This window comes from Nestor notabilis, unplaced genomic scaffold (assembly GCF_000696875.1).
Source record: "Nestor notabilis isolate BGI_N333 unplaced genomic scaffold, ASM69687v1 scaffold3781, whole genome shotgun sequence".
Classification (NCBI taxonomy): Eukaryota; Metazoa; Chordata; class Aves; order Psittaciformes; family Psittacidae; genus Nestor; species Nestor notabilis.
The window spans coordinates 1-21,233 of NW_009914077.1; the positions used below are offsets into that span (position 1 = coordinate 1).

Sequence of the window (21,233 nt, forward strand, 5' to 3'; positions counted from 1 at the left end):
CTTGAGTGCGTAGTTCCCTTTTCCTTGCTTTTCAATCCCCACGCTTCCCTGATTTGGCTTGGAAATCCCGATGTTTCCATTTGCGCCGTTACCTCACTCATACGAGGGGTAGGGCTGTGTCAGTAGACTCTTCTTCCAGCTCGCATCTCCCCAGTCTCTGCCCTTGTTTCCCGTGAATGCCTTTTCGGGGTATAGTTTTGTTCTTGGCTGTAGAACCCCAGGAAAGCAGTGCAAACCAAAGAGCGACGGAGGCTGAGGTGTGTAACAAATGCTCCGTGCAACTCCCTTCTCCTTCCACGTATGGAGGAAGGTCGCTTCGAGTTCCCCTCTCGTGTTACACACAGCCTCAGGGCCGGCTGGTCAGTCAGTGCCAGAAACAGCAGCTACAGCGGTCAGCACCTCTCGCTTGGGTTTCATGCCAAGGAAGGGGCCTCCTGTTTGTAGAAAGAATCCTTTGGAGGCTAAATAGGCTCTGTCGATCTGCTATCTTGAAACGCCATGGTAAAGCTTTTTTGTTGTCTGCATGCTTACTTTATTTAAAATGAAATGAAATCTTAAAAATCCAGTCTGTTAAAAACTTCCTAATACAGGCTGATTTTTGTGGTACTTGTGCCAGTGGTACATACTAAAAAAAAACTTCCTCAAAAAACAATCCCCAAGATAAATGCAAATTTCCTTTAAGCTTCTGTTGTCCCTCTTTCCCAGGGCTTCCCAAGTTTGGTAGACAGAGGCAATATACCAGAACTTTTGAATTAACTTGTTCTGTGTGGTTTTTTTCTGTTCTCTTACTTCCAAAATTCCTCAAGGTTCTTTTCACCTTTAAGTACTTAAATGGTAGCTCAAGGGTGTTTTAACCCTGCCAATCCTTGTCAGTGCTAGCAGCTTCACTGTCTCTTTTTCACTGTCCCTCACAAACCCCAATACCAAACCTGACATGAATGATTAATGTGGAAGGGTAATGTACAAGAAGCGTAGGATTAAGTGTTCAGGTGTTTGCATTGATACACTAAACTGTATTTGTTTAAGTTACTGAATTTTTTTTAACCTAAGAGGGCAGTTTTTCACAAGAGTCATGTCCTCTGTTCTTTTTTTTTTCTGTTTTCGATTTTTTTCCCTCAGGTACTTGGTGGAAGTCCAGGAATACTCAATAATCATGGATTTCAGGTGCAACAACAGCAACAGAGGAGTCTGTCGCTACATGAATACATGAGCATGGGACTGTTGCAGGAGGCTGGCATTGCTGTTCCACATGGACTAGTTGCCAAGACACCAGATGAAGCTTACAAAATAGCAAAAGAAATAGGTATAATATTAAAGAGAACGTATACAATTTAGGCATGGGATTGATACAAGGTGTAACTACTTTTTCTGTCTTTCCTGGTAAGACATTTCTTGGAGTTCTGAACATATCTTCTCTTAATGAGAGCCTTTCCTGTGAAGCAGCTTTCTTATAGATTTGAGTATTTACTTTGGAGCTGACATCATCTTAATCTGATGTTTTCTAATGCTTAGGATTGCTCAGGGCACAAGCAGTGTGCTTTCACACAGTGAAATCGGTTAAGTGACCTAGTTTTACTTAACTGAGAATGTCTTTATTCAAACTTGTTTACGAAGCTAAACTGCATCCCTGAAATGGGGAAGGACTTGATTGTGCTTCTGTTAAAGGCTGTGAACATGTATTTTGAGCATCATCATTCCTGTATCATGAATGCTGTAGATACTTTTCCAGTAACTTGTCAGTCTCGCTTAGAAGGAATGGGGCAGGTATAAATTGTGTTAACATAGACTAATACAGCTACCTAAACTTGTTGAGATGAGCAGTAGACTCTACTGCAAATACTGATTTCTTTTTGCTCTCAATGTTAGAGAAAATCTTGTGTGAAGAGCTTTAGTGGTGGTGGCACGTAAGGCTTCTGTTGTCCAAGATCTTGTATAGAACAGAAGATGGAAAACATACTTGCCTTTAGACTGCAGAAGAAGAGTAAAATCCTATTCCTTTGTGAACATGCTGTTCTGACAGAATGCAGCTACCTCATGCAGGAAGGGAGAACTTTGATGGCTTGTAGTTAATATGCTAAATTCCCAGCTTGTTGATGAAAAATAATCCAGTCTGCTTTGCCTGGTGCTTAAATACTGTATTTAGAGTTGAGCTTTAATTTTGGACTTGACTGCCTATTATTAATTTGCTACTTTACCTACTATGTGTCTTAGTAAAAGTTTTTGTTTTAATTGGGATGTGATATAGAAGTTGGCTTCTATTGTTGGAGCCATTAATACCGATTTTTTTTATTTTTTAATTTTTTTTTAGCTTAAAGTTCCCCCTCTCCCCCCCCTTGGAAAAATGTAGTAGGCTTATCACACAGCTTTAATAAAGGATATTACTTGTTGTATTCCATTCTCATATGCAAATTCCTAAATCTCTTTCACCTCCAAAAGGATACATTTGTAGTGATTCTTAGGGTTACAGGTTTTGTAAGATTAATTTCAGTTTCATATGTACATTTAAGGCAAGAAATGAGGCCTGGAAAAAATACCTTTTTTCTAGAGCAAGTTAGGCAGTTTTGTAATGTAGAAAGGAACTGAAAAGCTGCTTTTTCTTCAGATATGATAGCCCAGAAATTCAGGTATTGTGTGCCTGCCTTATTTGTCTTGTTCCCACTAGAGAATAAATGACACAAAATTATAACTTCATTAGTATGAAAGAAAGGTGTTAAAATACTTCTGGGAATGCTGCAAAATTCAGACCCGCTCCTTTTGTTCAGGTCGAGGTTGTAGCATGATCTAAACTTCACAAATCAGACTTTGCTTACATTAATATCTTGCGCAGAACTCCTACTAGTGGCGAATGAGGCAACCTTTGCCTGTGGCTCTCCAGTAGAGAGCAGGGAAACTCGAAGGTCATGATCCCTTTGTTTTGTTCCTTGTTCAGAGGGGACTCCTGTAACAAAGTAGGTGTGTCTGATGGCTGGTTTATAACTGTCTCACCATGTGAGGTCATAGGTATGCCTTTTATTTGCAGTGTGTGACCCTGTGCAGTTTATTGGGTGTCAGAATAATGAAGTTGTGAAGTATATAAGTTGGCATTCCTTCATAAGATGGAATAAAGGAATTCAAGGCTTCTGATTTCAGCTGTATACTTGAGTTTGGTGCTCTGGCTTTCTTTGGTGCTTGAGGAAGGGATGACTTCCCAAAAGGAGAACACAGTGAAGGAGCTTGAGTTTTTGAGGCATTGCTAAAACATTGTCCAGAACTCATTCTGAATGGTGACAGATTATCCTTTGCTCCAGTGGTTTGGATTTCTTTGTTATTGTAACCATTTATCCATTATTTTTTTTTCACTAGTACCTTTAATATGTGCTTTAAAAACAAACCAAAACTCTAGCATAATGAAAACAATCTCACTTTCTTTTTGGTCCACCTGCTCGTTTATTTTTGTTATGTAAGAGCTGTTGCCAGTAGATAGATTATCTTTTGCTTCTTTTTAGGTGTTAAACTGTTTTTTCACATGTTTGTCTTAAACCCTTACAAAGATAGTTGGTAACACTGTTTGCTCTGTTTCCGTAGTGGTGGTCCACATTCTCCTGATAACCTTTAGTCAGATCCTGTTCTCTGTAAACTTGGGTTTTGGCACTGAATTTCTTTCCTTTTGCAAATACCTCACTTCAGTTAGAAATGGATAACTTTATCCCAATGTGTTACAAACACAACCTTCTCATTAATGGAGATTATCACTGTAAACCCATTGCATGAATAAAGCCAAAGCTTAACCATACTGATGATTACCATCACTGTGAGGTGGCTAGTGTGGCAGAATCAAGCTGAGGCATAGGAATGTTGTGGTTTGTCTTAAAGCCTAGTTGCAAGAGTGCACCAAATATTCTTTAAATAATAAAAATAATGAAATTTGTTAGAATTTCATTCAGTTATGCTTATCTTGAGATCTGAAGTTAGATGAAATAGCCTGGAAGCCAGAAAGGTTGCTTCCTGTCCACTCCCTCAGTTTTCTTGTACTAAATATTTTTTCTGCTAAAGACAAAAATATTCTAAAGAAAACAAATTGTTTACCTACATGTGAAATAATTTTGAAATGTATGTGCAGTAAAATACAGTATTTGAGCTTGCATTGTTTTTCTAATATTTTTTGTTAAGGAAACTGAGATGAAAATAGATGCTGTGAGCAACTTCTGAGCTATAGTGACAGCTCACTTAAACGTGGTTTGAGTCTTAAGGGGAAAAAAATATATGCTATTTTTTTAAAAATTTGTTTCTGATGCAGCTATCAGATTTCTTAAAGTGCTGCTTTCAACTCAGATTTCTGTTCTAACTGGATTCTGCAAATGATTATTCCCTTGCTTCTATTTTTTAAGAATACTTTATGTTGTGTCATTGTAAGGTTGTCAGTTTTAATTACTACAGCATATAGCTTTTTCTTTCCATATTTGTCTGTTGAGAATCGTCACTGGAATTTACTACTTATCACAAGGAACTTTCCCGTGTAAAGAGTCTTCCAACTCATTTCAAGTAAATTTTTATTATATACTGGTGCATGCAACTATTACCCTTTTAAAATAACTACTATTGAGTAATTCAGTCTCTGAGAGCAGGTTTGGACTTCCTGTAAATCTCACTGCTCGATTACTTTTTCTCCAGTAGTCACTGTCTCCATTCAAGACCTCCAGATCTCATTTGAGCCACTGAAAGAATGCATTCTGCTCAGAGCTGAGAAGACTTGCATCTGAAGTCGTGAAAGACTTTATTGATGAAAAAAATAAACCAACCTCAACAGTATTTTTAGTTATTTGTGGGCTTTGCAATATGTGGTTCTTCATATGTTACATGTGTGGAAAAAGTGGGCTGAGTAAATTCTGTTCCAGAGTGTTGGTAAGAGGCAGCAGTATTTCTTGATGGTAGCCTCGAAGTGTATGGTGTATTCTCAGCTGATGCATGCATTCCAGCTAGCACTGTGAATGGTGCTGGTTTAGAATGTGATACAAATTTAATATCAACAACACGACTAATAAACCTAAAGACTTATTTCTTGAAGAATGGATGCTTTGTCAGTGTGATAGCAGGTAGCTCAGCAGAACATACTCTTTGAAATGTATTGCTATTTGTTAAGACAGCACCTATGAAAGTGCATGTATTGCTGTAACTGAAGACTTGATGCTTCCTGATGGCTTCGTCTGTTAACAGCTGGGTGGAAGGGAGTCACATATTGTATGCTTGTAGAACAGTCTGCTATTTTTTTATAGCATATGCTTCTATACATGATGATTTTAGAGCTAAGACTTCTGAAGCGATTAGTATCTTGAAGCAGGTTTTGTGTTCTGGTAGTTTTGTAGGATTTTAAAATAGTGAATCTCACGGCTTTATGCTCATGGCAGACTGTCAAATTACAGTAAAATAAAAAGCTGTTCAGAATAGGAGGTGTTGAGAAACCGGGTGCATAACATTTCACCTTTCTACATCAGAGTTCTTGAAGCTGAAAGCAAAGGATTTTTTTGCTACTTTTGCTATTGCAGTTTCAGAGATCTAGTCCATCTCCTTATCGCTGTGGATTATAAAGAATGAATCTCTTTTTGGTATGCTTTCTACAGAGTGAGTCAAGTATTTGTCTTGGCTCGATTCCTGCAAACAGTTCTGTCAGTAGATGTTTCTTTTCTGACTTTTGAGTTCTTTTCGATGTTGTTACTTTGTTTTTCTGTTTATTGCTTAAACATACAAGCTGTGTCTGATAAAGAAAAAAAAGAGTGGGTGAACTTCGGTAATTTATAGCTTTGTTCATCTCAGGCTTGATTTAGTCAGAAACTGAAGTTTACTACGATGTGTGCAGTGATTTTCTTAGGTAAAGTACTAGTTTTTTTCCTTACTAGCTCTTCAAAAGAGCAGGTATTCCAGGCACTGTAGCACAAAAGCTGGAGTGGTTTCCTCCTTGTGTATGCCATGCTTTCCTTGGTAGTCTGTGGTTAAGTTGGTAGTTTTATTTATTTATTTGTGTGCATCTTTCCCGCCCTTCCCCCCCCTCTTTGTTCTGTGTCACACTGAAAGCTCACATCTAGGTTTTTCTGTTCCTAATACTTTTTGGTTGCTTTGCTGTTACCTGTTTTCCCTGTTAGTCAATTATGTGTTTGACTGTATTAACTGATGTCTGTTAGTTTGTAGTTTGAAGCTCCAGAGCATTTATTCAGATGCTGCAGGATATGGATAATGATCTAAGGTGGTAAATGTGCAGAAATACTACAGGTCTTAAATTTAAAAAAAAAAAAATCTGCTGTAATTGTCAGTTAAATTCTAAATAGCTGTACCTAACAAAACACAGACTGTATACTCTGAAGAAATTCTCTGCCTGTGTTGACAGAGTTAAGTTTTGCATACTCTTTATGTGAGACTTCTGTTGATAGTACATTGTTAGTTACCTGCTCATCTTTCCCTCTCTAATTCCAGTAAATACAACTATATTGTTTAAACTTAGAGATCTTATGATATCTGTGCAACAAGAAAAAAATTGGTTTGTGTTTTAAACGGAGAGTCTTCCTGGAACTAGAAGCTTTTAAATAGAGTAACTGAGGCAAAAGTTATCGGTCTCTGTTTCTCTCCCAAGGTAAATTTGCAGTAGAATAGTAGTTGAGAACTTGACTGGCACTATGTTATTAGCCATCACTGCCTTTTACTGTTGTTTGTTTTATCAGAACATATTAGGCTTGTACAATTATTATGAAGGTGTTTATAATATGTGGAAAGCAATACTGCCTCTACAGTCAATATTTGACAGAAGTCAGAATGGAAACTTGCAAAGCAGAACATTTTAATAAAGTTTGTCTGCCCTAATCATGAGACTTTTTCTACTTGCATAGAAAACTCCAGAGATACAATGGAACAACAAACCTTCTTGCTTCTTAATGTTATCATGAGATTGTAGTTTACATAGTTAATGCATGCAAGGAGGAAGAGACCTTTCTCCTACTCTGAAAGCTTAGGTTATGGAATCAGAAATTATTTTTTCCAATAAAGTAATACCAGTACTGCTAGAAATGAAGGTCTGGCTGTTTCCTGGTTGTGTTACTATTTTGCTGTTTATTTAATAAATGATGGTGAAACCTGTAGTGTTAGTACTGTATAGATTTTTTTTTTTTTTTTCTGACTCAGTGTTCTGATGATTTCGGGCACCAGTTCTCATTGGTATCTGTTCTTAATTTTCTAAACATTTCTTAATTCTTTTCAGACTGTTTTTACTTCCACATGCTTTTAGTGCTAACTGCCAGTAATATGGAAATGCAGCCCTTAACAAATGCTTGTTCTGAGTTTTGTGTATTGGTCTGTAGCTTGTTTGCCTGAGACAGCTGTACTAAAGGTTCATTGTGTAGTTCTAGTGCCCTGTGTTCAGGCTTTACAGTTTGTTACTGTGGCCAGATTACATGTCCCACTTTCGGTCCTGCTCACTTCAGTGTCCCTCTCACTGTGCTTGTCACACGGTGCACAGGCTCACAAAACTACTGTCCACTGTGTTAGCTTTTGCCTTCAGCAGTGGTGCTCTTCTGATGTGCTCCAGGGTGTGATGGTGCTAACGCTTATGCTGGCACAAGAAAGGAGGCTGGAGCAAAAAGCTGAGGACAGGAGGCAGGATAGGACTGCTGCTGTGGTGTAGTGTTGGCTGGTGTAAACTGTCCTAACTTTGTATGTGAGTACCTGCTCTAGGGCAGAAACTGCTATTTCATATTGAAACAAGTGCCCAGCAATATTTCAGAGCAGTGTAAGCAAAACAGAAGGGCACAACTGTTGATATTGAGTAGAAAAGTGTTAGCTGCTGGTTTCCAGGTTTTTTCTTGGATTACTGTGTATCAGCAGTTCTCTGAGATAGTGCTGTGGCTGCACATGAGGTGTGTGACCAGATATTTCTGACCTCTAGTTTCAGAGAGCTGTAGGGGTAAGAAAAAAAAAAAAATTAATGAACAATAACCTTTCTGCATGGGTTAAGTTAAGGTTTTCTTGGGACATCTTATCTTAAATTTAGTTTCAGGTACATCTATGCAGCTTAATTACTTGTAAGCATAGCTGGCCAAATAATACTTGAAGTGTTATGTGTTTATGCAATCAAGCAGCTAGTTTGCTTACAGTGCTGTAGGAAACAAATTACAAGTCATTACTGTCATGCTCGTTTCATGCCACAGTTGCTGCATTTTGTTGCGATGATGACTTTGTTATGACCAAAACTGATTGCAAAAAGTTTGAGGTTGTTTCTCGCACATGTTCTTTTCAGTCTTTATATTTTGCCAAAGTGTAATCATGCATAATAATTAAATTCTTAAGAAATACTGTATGGGGTGAGGGCAGTGGTGCCTCTAGCCCAATGCTTTGCCTCTCATGGTGGCAAAAGGGCATCTTGTTAAGGGAGATCTGTTAGCCTGGCAATTTTCTGCAGTCCATACTCCTTGTTTCCTCCTAGCATTCATAATAATTGTTGTCTTAGGAATATCAGAGGGAACAACTCCGCCCAATTCCTTGTGACTCTTGCATTCTTCCTTCATGTCCTCTGGCAGGCTTCAGTATCTTCTGTGACTTTCCTTGGTAGGTGGCTTTTGCTTTTGGCTGGTGTAGAACAGGAAACAAAGTGGATGCTGTACACGTAGTTGTGTGTTCTTGCTCTGTCCCTCACCAGGTATCGCTGAAGACCAGGGTCATTTTCTTGCCTTGTTCTCCTTTGATAGATTTAAAGAAGTGCCAAGCTCTTTTAGTCCCTTCCTGTATGGGACTAAAATAATCCTGGCAACCAGTCTTTCCCATGGTGAATTACTTTTATAATTGTGCCCAGAGCTAAATGTAATGTTCCAGCTGAGATCTTACCGGAGCTTTAGTTGGCATCTGGTTCTAACTTGATTAGATATTGTTTTTTATTGCTAGGAGGAGTAATGACTACAAAGAAAGAGCCTGTGGGTGAACTTCACAGCCTTCCTGAAAAATTTTCTGTAGGAACAGCTTTTACTTTCTGGATTTAGTGTAGGAGATGAAAAGTTGGGTGGAGAAATAGGACTCTGTCTTCTGAGCTTCCTAGTGTACTGTAAGTTAAATCTCTTAGGCCTGATTACTAAATATATCTGTTCTGAATCATTGCAGATATCAAATTTCCCTAGAAATCTCAAAATAGTGAAATAATGCTGTGAATATTTTAAGTCTTAAATATTTGAGTCACTTCAGAGCCTTGTGAAAGAGCCTAGGTGGATTGCCAGTGAGAAAGGGGTTTTATTTTATTATTTTTTTTCTCTAACTCGGATAATAAAGTATTTTCCTCTCTCTTTTATGCGACACTGGGAAGTCATGCTTCTTCCAATTTTGTGTTTGTATGTACACACAAGATAAATTGTTTCCAAATGGATGGAACTTTGTTTTTAAGCTCGCATGTTGGAGAATGTGGGTTCATTTACCCAGGAAGCTACTGTATGTGATCTTATTCACATGTGAGGCTTAGTGTTTTCTAAAGCAAGCTTTGTACTCAAACTAATTGCATAAAAGTTAAGTCTTGTTTTGTGTGGCTTCTATATAACCATGTTAACTTACTTGATTGACAAAACCTAGTAGCTATCAGAAAGAGTTGTCTTCAATAACTGAATTAAATATTAGATAATAGACTATAGTAAATCAACATATATTTTTGTGTTTATAACCTTCATGCTTTTTGTGTCAACAGACTTCATATTAGTTGTGAATTCATAGATCTGTTGTTAGGTAGATAGCCAAGAAGGAAAATTTACAAGTAGCTGGTTGGGAGTAATAACTTGATCATTCTCTTTGCTTATAGCCACCCTAGCTTGTGATACTATGCAAGTTTAATTTATCAGGCCAGGAAGGATGCAGGTCAAAATAGGAAACAATACAACATTGTGTCTGCCATAATCTTCAGTATCCATAGCTGCTAGTTTTTCCGGAGTACTGAGATTTTCTTAGGCTTTCCCATGGTTGCCTTTTCACATCCAAGAGAACAGCAAGTTCTTCCTTAGCTTGGAAAGACCAGAGTGGCTCAGCTGATGGTGGCATGAGAAAAGATGGGATGTGCTGCACAGAAGTGAATGGAGCAGCTCTTAACATCTTGCAGTCTAGTTATTCTCTGCAGTGTATTCAGTGTAATTGAACTTGAGGAGCTACTCAGGTCTTTGTTTTTCTTCCTTTATCACCTTAAATGACTTGATGAACTGAATTTTTTTCGTTGCTTTTTATGTTTCAGTGACACTCCAGAACAGCCTGGTCTTTTCTGATGATCCTCTCATACTTTGCTTTTTAAACCAAATGCATAGTTTCCCCTACTTAGAATGATATTTCGTAAAGGGTTTTTAAACGGTTGAAGCTAACCGAAGGGCTACTCTGCCTACTCTGGGATAGACAGCAGATTTGCTTAGGCCTCTGACTTCTGCAAAGCACTCAAGCTTATGCGTCGGTGCTCTGCAGAATGGAAGCTATAATGGGTCTGCAAGTTGACTTGGGTAAGTGCCACAGTTACATATAATTGCTGAGAAGACAGTGGTTACAGTTACAGGGTATTTGTACTTGATTGAGGAAAATCTTGGATTTTGGTATATCAGATACTCAGTGTCATCTTGTTAACAGTCTCTGAGATACTGACCATTTGTTACAGGGTGCTTAATAATTTGTGATTTAAACATGGTTTAAAGATACATCAAAGTATCAACATGCTTGGACAAACCAGGACACTAACTCACCAAGGTTTGTTCACAGAACAGCCTGAAGTTGAAATCTGTGGGTGGTTTGAGACTTTGAGAATAACCTATATGAGTTACAATACTGTCTGTGATTCACATATCATTTTTGAATTGGGGGGTGGGGGGAGAGGGAGGTGGGTGTGGAAAAGAGGGGATAAAATTAAAGCAGCCTTTATTATTCTACCTGGGGCAATTTGTTTTAGTGGTCACAGATGACAAATTTTGGGTTTTCTTTCATTCTAGGTTCAAAGGATCTTGTGGTAAAAGCGCAGGTTTTAGCTGGTGGTAGAGGAAAAGGAACATTTGAAGGTGGCCTCAAAGGAGGAGTGAAAATAGTTTTTTCGTAAGTTGTTTCTAAATTATCCAACCAAGTGGGAAAACTTGAAAGTTTCATTTTATGAACTGAACCTATTGCTTAGTTTAAAATCAGTGTTTGTTAACCTCAAAATAACAAAAATTAGGTAAGATTTTTTTTTTTAAATGCTACTTCTGTTTTTTCCCAGCAGTTTGTCACATTCTGAGCTTCTTTTATTCTAGTCCAGAAGAAGCAAAAGATATCTCCTCCAAAATGATTGGAAAGAAGTTGTTTACCAAGCAGACAGGAGAAAAGGGCAGGATATGCAATCAAGTATTTATCTGTGAGCGCAGATATCCCAGGAGAGAATACTATTTTGCAATAACAATGGAAAGGTCTTTTCAAGTGAGTAATATTAGAAATAGAAGTAAACTAATTAACTTGTTATAGCTGAATTAAAAACCACAAACAGATACCAAAACGGTTTACTGTACTGGTCACTTGCATTTGAAAATCAGAAATATGCATAAGCTAGATTTTGTTTCTCTAACAACATGATTGCCTTAGTGTTTAAATGCTTTAAAGATGTAATACTACTATATAAAGTTAAGGAATAATAAATGAATATCGGTAGCCCCAGCTGAGGTTCAGAGTCGTATAGCTGAAGGGGAGACGGGTGGAATGAAGGGGTTATTATCATTTTGGTTTGAGTTTGCACTTATCTATCAGATGCTCATCCCAGAGTTTAGTTAAAAAAGACAGCTATGTGTGTGCATGTACATGTACACACTATTTAGGAGTGTCAGGAACGAGATAAGTAAAAGCGTTTTGAAAGAGCCAACGGTCCTGGATAAATCAGTCGTTCTTTTTCTCCAGTGTGTGGAGGTTCCCAGAGGTGCACAAATATGTCCCTCAATTTTGAGAGTGCTGGTAGCTTTCTTATGCCAGTACTCTTCGGGAACTGGTAAGAAGATTTGGGCCTAGAGGTCTGTTTTCAGAACTTACAGGAAGACAAAAGCCATAGGCTACTCCGTTTGTATGTTCTGTATGTGTGGGTATATAGCTTTTTAGGCTGCAATTCAAACCCAGTTACTGAAATGTGTGAGTGTATTTTCTGACAGACTAGTGTTCTGTTATGGAGCACAAAGAACAGATTGATAAATAACTTCAGCAAAGCCAGAGTAAAGCAGATCTTGGAACTTTACTTTCTGAAGCTTAATGAAAACTGAGTTTGGTCATTCCAATGCTTAAGAGCTTGCATAGGCACTGTTCTTGGTGATTAGAGGAGTATCTCTGGCATCAGTATGAAATAATTTTCTGTGTGAGGAAAGTAGTCTTACTCTTTTTTTTGATGCAAAATTATGAGTTAAATTTTGTATTTGTTCCTTCTTCCTCCTCTGTAGTGTTCTGTCTGACAGTATAATATCAGTTGTGTTGGGTTTTAGTACAGTTATGTGACTTAGGCACTTACATTTTGTTGTACTCCGTCATAGAGCATGGAAGATCCAAATGTTACAGTACACACCCCAGATTTACCACAAGGTGGCATTAAAATACTGTAAATGCCTGGATTTTACGATCTTAAAATTGTGTAAGCAATAAGCAAGCATCCTTAATGGAAACAGTTTATTGTAACTGATTTAAGCAAATTAGATAAAGGGAAACATATTTTCCTGACTTGTTCTTGATCTCGTATAAAAAAAAAGAATCTTATTAGTGTATATTAAGCATAACTGTATGGGTTATTGTCTTTTGATAGGCATGTGCTTTGGTTTTACTGCTGCCTTTTGAAGTCACGTTTTTAGATGTGCTTGTAATTGCTATATCTTGTCTAGGATGCTTATGATGAGGAAATGCCTTTCAAAAGAAGAAAGTGTGAACGTTGAATAACACACTGTGTTCTCCTCTTCCTTTAAGGGGAAAACAGTCTGTAAAATAGTCTGTTGAAAGTGGAACTTGATGTCCTGGGTGTTATTTGCCAATACGGGCAAGATTTCTTATGTTTTAAGCAAAATTATTCACTTTGGTCAATTCTGTGGAATGATGAGTTATTTTTATAATGTTTTGTAGCTTCCTAATGGTTCAGGTTATGAATATCCAGAAATGTTCATTGCTTTGAACCTTGCTGTTAGATGTAGAATAATTTACCATCTATATGGTTCCATTTGGAAAGATGGTGATGAGAGTGGAGTGGTGTGCTAAGTGAGCATGTTCTCTGAACCTGTGTCATGCTTTCTGTAATTAATTGTCAACAGTTACAAGGCTCTTTAATGTTAAAGACCTGTCCTGATAGGAAATGCTGCCTTAGTACACCATCTGTCATAATCCATGCACAGGTGGTGATAAGGAACAGCAGGTTGAGATGATGCAAGTGTGTCTTTACCATAAACTGGAGGACTGTTCCCATGGGGAGAGATTTTTAGGTTCCATGGTAGTGAGTCTTTGAGGTTTTCACTGAGATTGAGATAGCTTAAAAAAAATAAAAATCTGCTGCAATGTTTCTTAATTTCTTTTATTATTGAATAATTGAGTTCTGTTTTGTCAGAACTCCATGACTTACTTTCAGTGTTGTTCTACAGAACAGGAATAATTTGCAGTAATTTGTCACTAGATCTGCAGACCTAGATTTGTCCTTGGAGTTGGAGTATGGCGGAATGAATACATGAGTATCTGGCATTTGATGTGTGTTTGTGTAGGGGTGAGTGGAGAAGGGGGAGATGTTTTTTTTGTGGTGACAACCTAGAAGATAAAATGCATATGATTACTAAGTTGAATTGTCTATCAAAATTTAAAGCTAGTATGTCAGTGTCAATTGCTCTGTTACTACAGTGTATATAAAGGAGGACTAAACATATACCTTAAAATTTGGAAAGTGTTATTAAAATTATTATTATATAGATGTTATTTAAATTACATTATTATATAGATGTATTGAATAGATAGCAACATTCTCAGAGAAGTAAATGCCCACATAAAAAAATTTTCCAACTGACAAGAAGGTTTTAGTGCTGTGAGGTATCTTATGGGAAGAACAAATTTCAATTGTGTCTAATAAAATTACTTATGCTTTTTTTCCCTTTCCTTTTTTTTTTCAGGGTCCTGTGCTGATAGGCAGTTCTCAGGGTGGTGTTAATATTGAAGATGTTGCTGCGGAGAATCCTGATGCGATAATTAAGGAGCCCATTGATATAGTGGAAGGCATAAAAAAGGAGCAAACTGTTAGGGTAATTGTTAATGTGGACAAGTACACATTAGTGTCCTCACATTTAGTGAGGATGTTGGGGTTGCTCTACATTTTGTAAAGTGTTCATGCATTCAACCTGCTGAGTTGTCTTAAACCCTTTTGACATTTTGAAATGGATTTGAACTAGATATTTAAGTATTTTCAGGTGATAGATGATGCACATCCAACTCTGTATGGCAGTGCTTTATCTAGCTTTTATGCAGCTTGTAAAGGTGTACGATGATGATTTTTTACTAGTTCTTTTTTAGGATAAATACAGTGTTTTATGTTGAAAACAATCTTTTCAAACACAAAAGTTACTTTGTTTCCAGGAAGACAAGAGAGGTTCTGCATTTACAAAATCCTTTGACACTGAAATAATGGCTAAACTGAGACATTCCTGATTTGTAACTATATCAGTTAACTGATAATGGATCTTTTACTTTCAGCTGGCCCAGAAAATGGGATTTCCTCCTAATCTGGTGGATGAAGCAGCTGAAAATATGATCAAATTATATAATCTCTTTCTGAAATACGATGCTACCATGATAGAAATAAATCCTATGGTGGAAGATTCATCAGGAGTTGGTAATGTTTCATCTTTATATTTTTCGTGTACCAGCTTGACATTTCTATAAATCTTAGTTGCTTTGCACTACTAAAACTTCAGCTGTATACAGCAAGAGGACTTAGCATTAACATGGTATAGACAAAACCAAATTCAATAAAGTATATAAATTTGAGGATCTAAGCATAGTAGGTGTCTGCTTTTAATTACTAAGGAGGATCTTAAGTTTAAATAGTTTTCTTTTAATTTTTTTTTTTTAATTTATTTAAAAATAACACGTCTTCCACTTCTGAGTGTTTGGCTACCCAGGATAAAGCATTTCTGGAAGCTGGATCTTTTCAAAATTCTTGAAGTGAAACTTGAGCCATACTGTGTATTCAAAGTTGGTACTGAAAAGGTAACAAGAATAGTAGCACCTTCTAGAAATCTGCTTTTACTACTCAGACATCAGAATGACTGATAGAGTTTGATATTTGATGTATTGAAAGACTATAGGTTTTTAAGTGATGATGTTTATAAGGTTCTTGGCACATCTACTTGCAGAATAGGTGATACTCAATCACAGTCAATTCCTCTCTCGCCAAAAAAAACCCACATCTGTGGAGAATATTTGTACTTGAACTCAAGTACAATAGTTTTAAATTTAAACATGAATATGAAAATAACTCCATCAAGGTTTAAAATCACTCTACTGTTACTGTGTTAGGCTGGTTTTTAAATAATACTGCTTAAATGAACAGTATGGAGCAGTCTCTCCCATGTGTTTCTCATGTCTTGTCGTTTTTATATCATTTGTAGTGAGGGGTAGGGATGAAGTTTTATGTTTATACAGACAGAAACTTAGTTCTGATGTAAAGAATACTCTAGGTTTTCCACGACACTTGCTATATCTAAGTGAAACTTACTTTTGTGTATGTTCTTCTGACAACTTTTCTTCGAACTTGGATGTCTTTTCATTGTGTTTGCTTACATGTGTGCACACACACCTCTTTAATCTAAAAGCAGAAACCTAAGAGGGATTAAAAAAACCCAAACCAGAGATCTAATGTAGGGATTAATTTTATGCTAATTATTGAAGCATAAATTGCCCAGATTTATCAAACAGCTTGTTGTAAGCTTCTTTGCTTTTAAGGTGTCTCAAGAACTACATTTATCTTCCCTGCAGTTAAAGGGATTCAATTGTTTTTGTGGGTAAACTCAAGAGAATCTTGTATTTACATGCAGTGCTAAGTCTGTCTTTCCATCAAAAATGTAAGTTTGGACTGCATGAACCAGCCGCCAAGTTTGACTTGACATACTTTAACATATTTATGTAGCAGTTGAGCTGTTATTTTAATATTAAATGATGGTTTTGTTTTGTTTTTTTTACTTCAGTGATGTGCATGGATGCAAAGATAAACTTTGACAGTAACTCAGCCTATCGTCAGAAGAAGATCTTTGATATGCAGGATTGGACACAGGAAGATCAAAGAGACAGGGATGCTGCAAAAGCAGATCTCAACTATATAGGATTGGATGGAAACATAGGCTGCTTAGGTATGTTCTATTTAATGAATTTTAAATGACCTAATGGATTTATAAACTGAATTCCTAAATGTTATCTTTATTCTCATATAGTCAATGGTGCTGGTTTAGCTATGGCCACAATGGATATAATTAAACTTCACGGCGGAACTCCAGCAAACTTCCTTGATGTTGGTGGTGGTGCTACAGTGCAGCAAGTGACAGAAGCCTTTAAGCTTATTACCTCTGATAAAAAGGTGAGGGAAGAGTTGGCATATCAAGGTCCAGGCTGTGATTTGAAAGACAATGCTTAGTGCATGTTCTCCAGAACATGTATTTTTATGAGCATAAAATTAAAAAGGAAAGAAAATTGAGATGTTAGCTTAATTTTGGTGCAAATGAAGAAGGCCTGAAAATATTTTGAATTTTTTCCCCTTTTTTTAAAAAAACGGGTTCTTTGGCTGTGTACTGAGCAGGCAGTGTTTTGTCATCTGATTGAAGTTAGAGCTGTATTTGAATCTTTCTAGAAATCTTTGAGTCAGAAATTCCTCCTGCCTGGAGAGCAGTGTTCACTTGGGTTTCTCCTTTCTTTCTCTTTTTGTCTTTTGGGCCTGTTTTGCAGCTGGTTCTGTTTTGTGCATAGAGTTGTAGAGATGAATATTCATTGTGCTGTGCACAAACAAGTTTCTAAGGTACTAATTATATGTAATGTTAGATAAAATAATTTTGTAATGACCTTGGAAGGGCATTAATGTTTTATCCTATTGAAAGTTTATGGGAAGTGTTTGCATATTATTAAAATAATGAAGTAGTTGAAACTTAAAGAAGAGCTTTACCATCCAGAAAGACAATGCACAGACTGGATTGCAATGCACTTCTGTGATGCACATAGAAGTGCTTATCCTGGTAGGAACTCAACGGTAGTTTGAGACTTTTCAAAAAGAAAGAAAAATATGAAAAAAGAGGTAACTGAAAAAGGTAGGAGTGACTTACAGGATCTGGTAATGGTATGCTACTTTTGCACCAGAATTTCATCCCCACTTGCTCATCTTTGGAAAGGGGCAGAAACAACTAATGAGTGATGTTATGGAGAAGCTTAGTCTCTTTGCCATTGGAAAGATTTTTGTTAACAAATGTAGGGTCTGACACACTCTCCATGAGTGTGATAGAATTATTTAGGTTGGAAAAGACCCTTAAGATGATTGAGTTCAACCATTAACTCAGCACTGCCAAGTCCACCACTAAATCATGTCCATAAGCACCAGATGGTTTGGTCTTTTTAAATACTCCCAGGGATGGTGACTCCACCACTTCCCTGCGTAGCCTGTTCCAATGCTTAACAACCCTTTTGGGGAAGACATTTTTCAGAATATCTAGTCTAAACCTCTCCTGGTACAACTTGGGGCAGTTTCCTCTTCTATCACTTCTTCCTTGGGAGAAGAGACCAACACCCACCTTGCTACAACCTCCTTTCAGGTAGATAGCGATAAGGTCTCCCCTCAGCCTCCTTTTCATGAGGCTAAACAACCCTAGTTCCCTCAGCTGCTCATCATAAGGCTTGTTCTTTCTTCACCTTTCAGCAAACCAATGGGAAACTGAGGGACATAGGCACAGAGCACCTCAATTACAGAGAGAAGAAACAAAGAAGAATCTGGGAGTTGATTTGGGACATGTTGTTACAATACCAGTTCTCTGCTGATGCATGAACAAAGGGTGTCCAAACAAGCTTGTTAATATATCTTTCCCTTTTTGCCTTCCTTCGGGTGCTCATTGTTTTATCAAAAAATGATGGCTGTAGCTGTTGTTCCTGCTGCAGAAAGTCAGAGTGTAGTGCAGCCCACTGGTGTCATGGACTGCACTCTGGCTGCTGCTCTGGGTTCAGTTCAGGGATTGTTTGGAATAGCTTTCTGGGGTGCCAGTCTAAGTTGCTTCTACCCATTACTAGCAGGAGTAAGAACTATCTCGCTATGTATGATGAGCTAGTCTAATTGCAGGGTAATGAGAACCAAGCTACCATTTGTTAAGCAGTTGCACATGTCTTTTTGAGTTTATTCTGTCCTTCAGGGTTGTCTTCCGTTTTTTGCCCCTTTTTCATTCCATTCACCATTGATCATGATCTTTTTACTACTCTTTTCCACTACTTGAGTAGGAAAATACTTTTCCTTAACCTCAGGCTCAGTCCTTCTGAATAAAACATATTTCAGAGAGCTTACTTCTAAGAATGCTAGCTTTTAAGTAAACTGTGTAAACAATGTCTTATGCATGAGTTTTATAAATTTTCTATGTTCTTCATGGCTTCTTCAGTATGTGGAGGTACTAATGCGGGAAGTACCTCTCATGGAGTAATGTTAGGAATGGAAAGATAAACAGTCAACAGATAAAGGTGTTAAATGACTTTGCTGGAGTTTCATCTGTTTGATTTACTTGCAGAAAATCAAACAGCTCTCTTCAGAATATTCTAAACATGATTAATAATGTACAGTGTTGGCTTTATACAGGAGATGAGTGTGTGTCTTTTCAAGCACCTACACAGAATACACACTATTAAGAGAAATAGCTTTTGCCTGCAACTCATGCTGGATGGAAGGACAATATGGAAGTTTCCTGGGATAGGCATTTTCCCTGAAGTAACAGTTCTGCTGTATGTGACTTGACAGAAGTGCACTTTTGTTGCTGATGTTCTCTAGAACAGAAATGTTCCCTGTCTTGCAGAGTCCCTTGCTACACTTAAGAAGCTTGAATTTTGCTTATGCTGAAAGGCTGAGTGGTACTTTTATCTGATGTCCCTCTGGCCATTTTTAATGTGAATATTGTCATTGGTTCTGTAGGTACTGGCTATTCTGGTAAATATTTTTGGTGGCATTATGCGATGTGATGTGATAGCACAAGGCATTGTTATGGCAGTAAAGGATTTGGACCTAAAAATACCGATTGTGGTACGGTTGCAAGGTGAGTGTGCTTCAATACATGTTAAATATATTTCTGTCCATATTGACAAATGTTCTTGAGCTTATATATTGTGCAGCAAGTTGTCTGAAGACTATGAATAAGTAAGGCAAACCTTGAATTTAGATGGTGAGGATTGGCAAGTTAATAAAAAGACATTTCCTACTTTTATAACTGCTGAAGTTGTTGTCTTCTAGATTTATTCACTAACTTGCTTTTGGAACAGGCTTCCTAGAAAATATGAGAATGCTCTGGTGGTAGTAGTCTCCTGTTCACTAAAAGTGGCATTTTATCCCTTTCTTAAGGTACACGAGTTGATGATGCCAAAGCTTTAATAACAGCTAGTGGCCTCAAAATCCTTGCGTGTGATGACTTGGATGAAGCTGCAAAAATGGTAAGCTAGGTAGTTATGAATATTTTCAGAACATAGCATCTGTTGCAGAATATTAAAAAGTTGAAACTCCATTCAGTTAACTAAATGTAGTTTAGTATATATCACAGTGTTGGTTTTTATCAGAGCCTGAAGAAAATGTGTTACAAATTAGTAAGTACATGTTTTGTAAGGAGAACTACAGTCAGAAGCCATCAGAAACTATTATGCCCTGGAAATTTCTAAGCAGGAAATAATTAAGAGAAATAGCTTATAAATATATAGAATCTCTTGTGAGTGGGTACCCCAACACCTCCCAGGAAAACAGAGTGGTACATAAAGTTTAAAACTTGTACCATTTCATCAAGATACTGGGTTGTAAATGAGAACTGAACATTATATAACTGTGAGATGTTTTATAATAGACTTGACTGATCTTTCATTTAAAAGTGATTAAGATGCATTGGACTAATAATCCCCCCCTGGATTTTGCTGATGATTCTCTGGCATTACTTTGTTTAAAAAGATTGGTCCAGCTCACTCAAGTTAGGATTGCTTTGAAATCAGTCTTTATTTTCTGTTTTTCAGGTGGTGAAACTCTCCGAAATAGTAAGCTTAGCAAAACAAGCTCATGTGGATGTTAAATTTCAGTTGCCAATTTGAAATGAGGAATGTCATGCTGGTGTCTAACATGTTCTCTGAAATACTGTGTTTTGTGGGATAGTTTTCATTTTCTTGTGGAGGTTTTGATTGTTTGACAGGTGCATGAACTGACGTACCTGTTTTTAACGTTAACATTCAGAATGGTCAGAGTTCTTGTAAAAGCGTGTATTGCTGATCTTCTAGTCCTTCTTAGTTGTTTCAAGCCTCCAGCTTCTGCTGCAGAATGTCACTTGCAATATATTTCTGCGTTGTCCAAAGTAAAGCTTCTGGTTGAAAAATAATTATTCTGATAAATTCTGAAGTTACTTTACTTGTAAATTTGGTTAAAAGTAAGTATGACTAGATTATCTAGTTGTCCATGTGGAGAAGTGTATTGAAACGGTATTTTATATTGGAGGCAGTTGTCCTTAGCAGTATAATGGACATGAGCAAACCAATCATTATTTATGAACGAGTGCATTTGAACTTGATCAGAAACATTTTTAGAAGTGCTTCACTGAGGTAGCTGGTAACTCTTCTGGGCAACGTGTTTATTCACTACAAAATATACTGTAGCACTTAGATTTTCACAATTTCTGGTCCTTGCAGAAAAAGCATTGTGTAGTTTTATATATGAACAAGCATTTACCAAACTTCAAGGAGACAGAATACATAGAGAATTAAAATGTCTATTGTACATTGCTAATAAAATTGTACATTAATAAAATGTCTCCCAAAACTTCTACTGTCTTTTTCTTTATATGTCACCATTTTGATAAGTTACATATGCTCATGGACTAAGCCATAATGTAAGATAGCAAGGTAAAAGCTTTTTAGGAGTCAATTTACAATAGCGTATATGTTAATTTTTTCCCTCCTTGAATTGCACTGCATGATTAAAAACACATGAACTCACACTGTGTTGAAAAGCTTGGAGAGATACCATGCATATAACATCTTACTGAAGTGGCCGTAAC

At 37.1% G+C, this 21,233-nt stretch overlaps 1 protein-coding gene across 1 annotated transcript; it reads left to right on the forward strand.

The window, feature by feature from the left end:
• The first annotated feature begins 1,122 nt into the window (after positions 1 to 1,122).
• Positions 1,123 to 20,998, forward strand: SUCLA2 (succinate-CoA ligase, ADP-forming, beta subunit). The gene is made up of 10 exons (XM_010023466.1): positions 1,123 to 1,303; positions 10,953 to 11,052; positions 11,247 to 11,409; positions 14,100 to 14,228; positions 14,677 to 14,815; positions 16,170 to 16,331; positions 16,413 to 16,555; positions 19,127 to 19,247; positions 19,550 to 19,638; positions 20,203 to 20,998. The coding sequence occupies exons 1-10, from the start codon at positions 1,207 to 1,209 to the stop codon at positions 20,275 to 20,277; spliced, it is 1,218 nt and encodes a 405-aa protein (XP_010021768.1). The 5' UTR covers positions 1,123 to 1,206; the 3' UTR covers positions 20,278 to 20,998.
• Positions 20,999 to 21,233: the final 235 nt, after the last annotated feature.

What these genes read in the sequence shown, in the direction of transcription:
- SUCLA2 (XM_010023466.1), top strand. Translation starts at nt 1,207, where the DNA reads ATGAGCATGGGACTGTTGCAGGAGGCTGGCATTGCTGTTCCACATGGA. An exon ending in CAAAATAGCAAAAGAAATAG is followed by an intron (nt 1,304 to 10,952) that starts GTATAATATTAA and finishes CTTTCATTCTAG; the next exon opens with GTTCAAAGGATCTTGTGGTA. An exon ending in CAATGGAAAGGTCTTTTCAA is followed by an intron (nt 11,410 to 14,099) that starts GTGAGTAATATT and finishes TTTTTTTTTCAG; the next exon opens with GGTCCTGTGCTGATAGGCAG.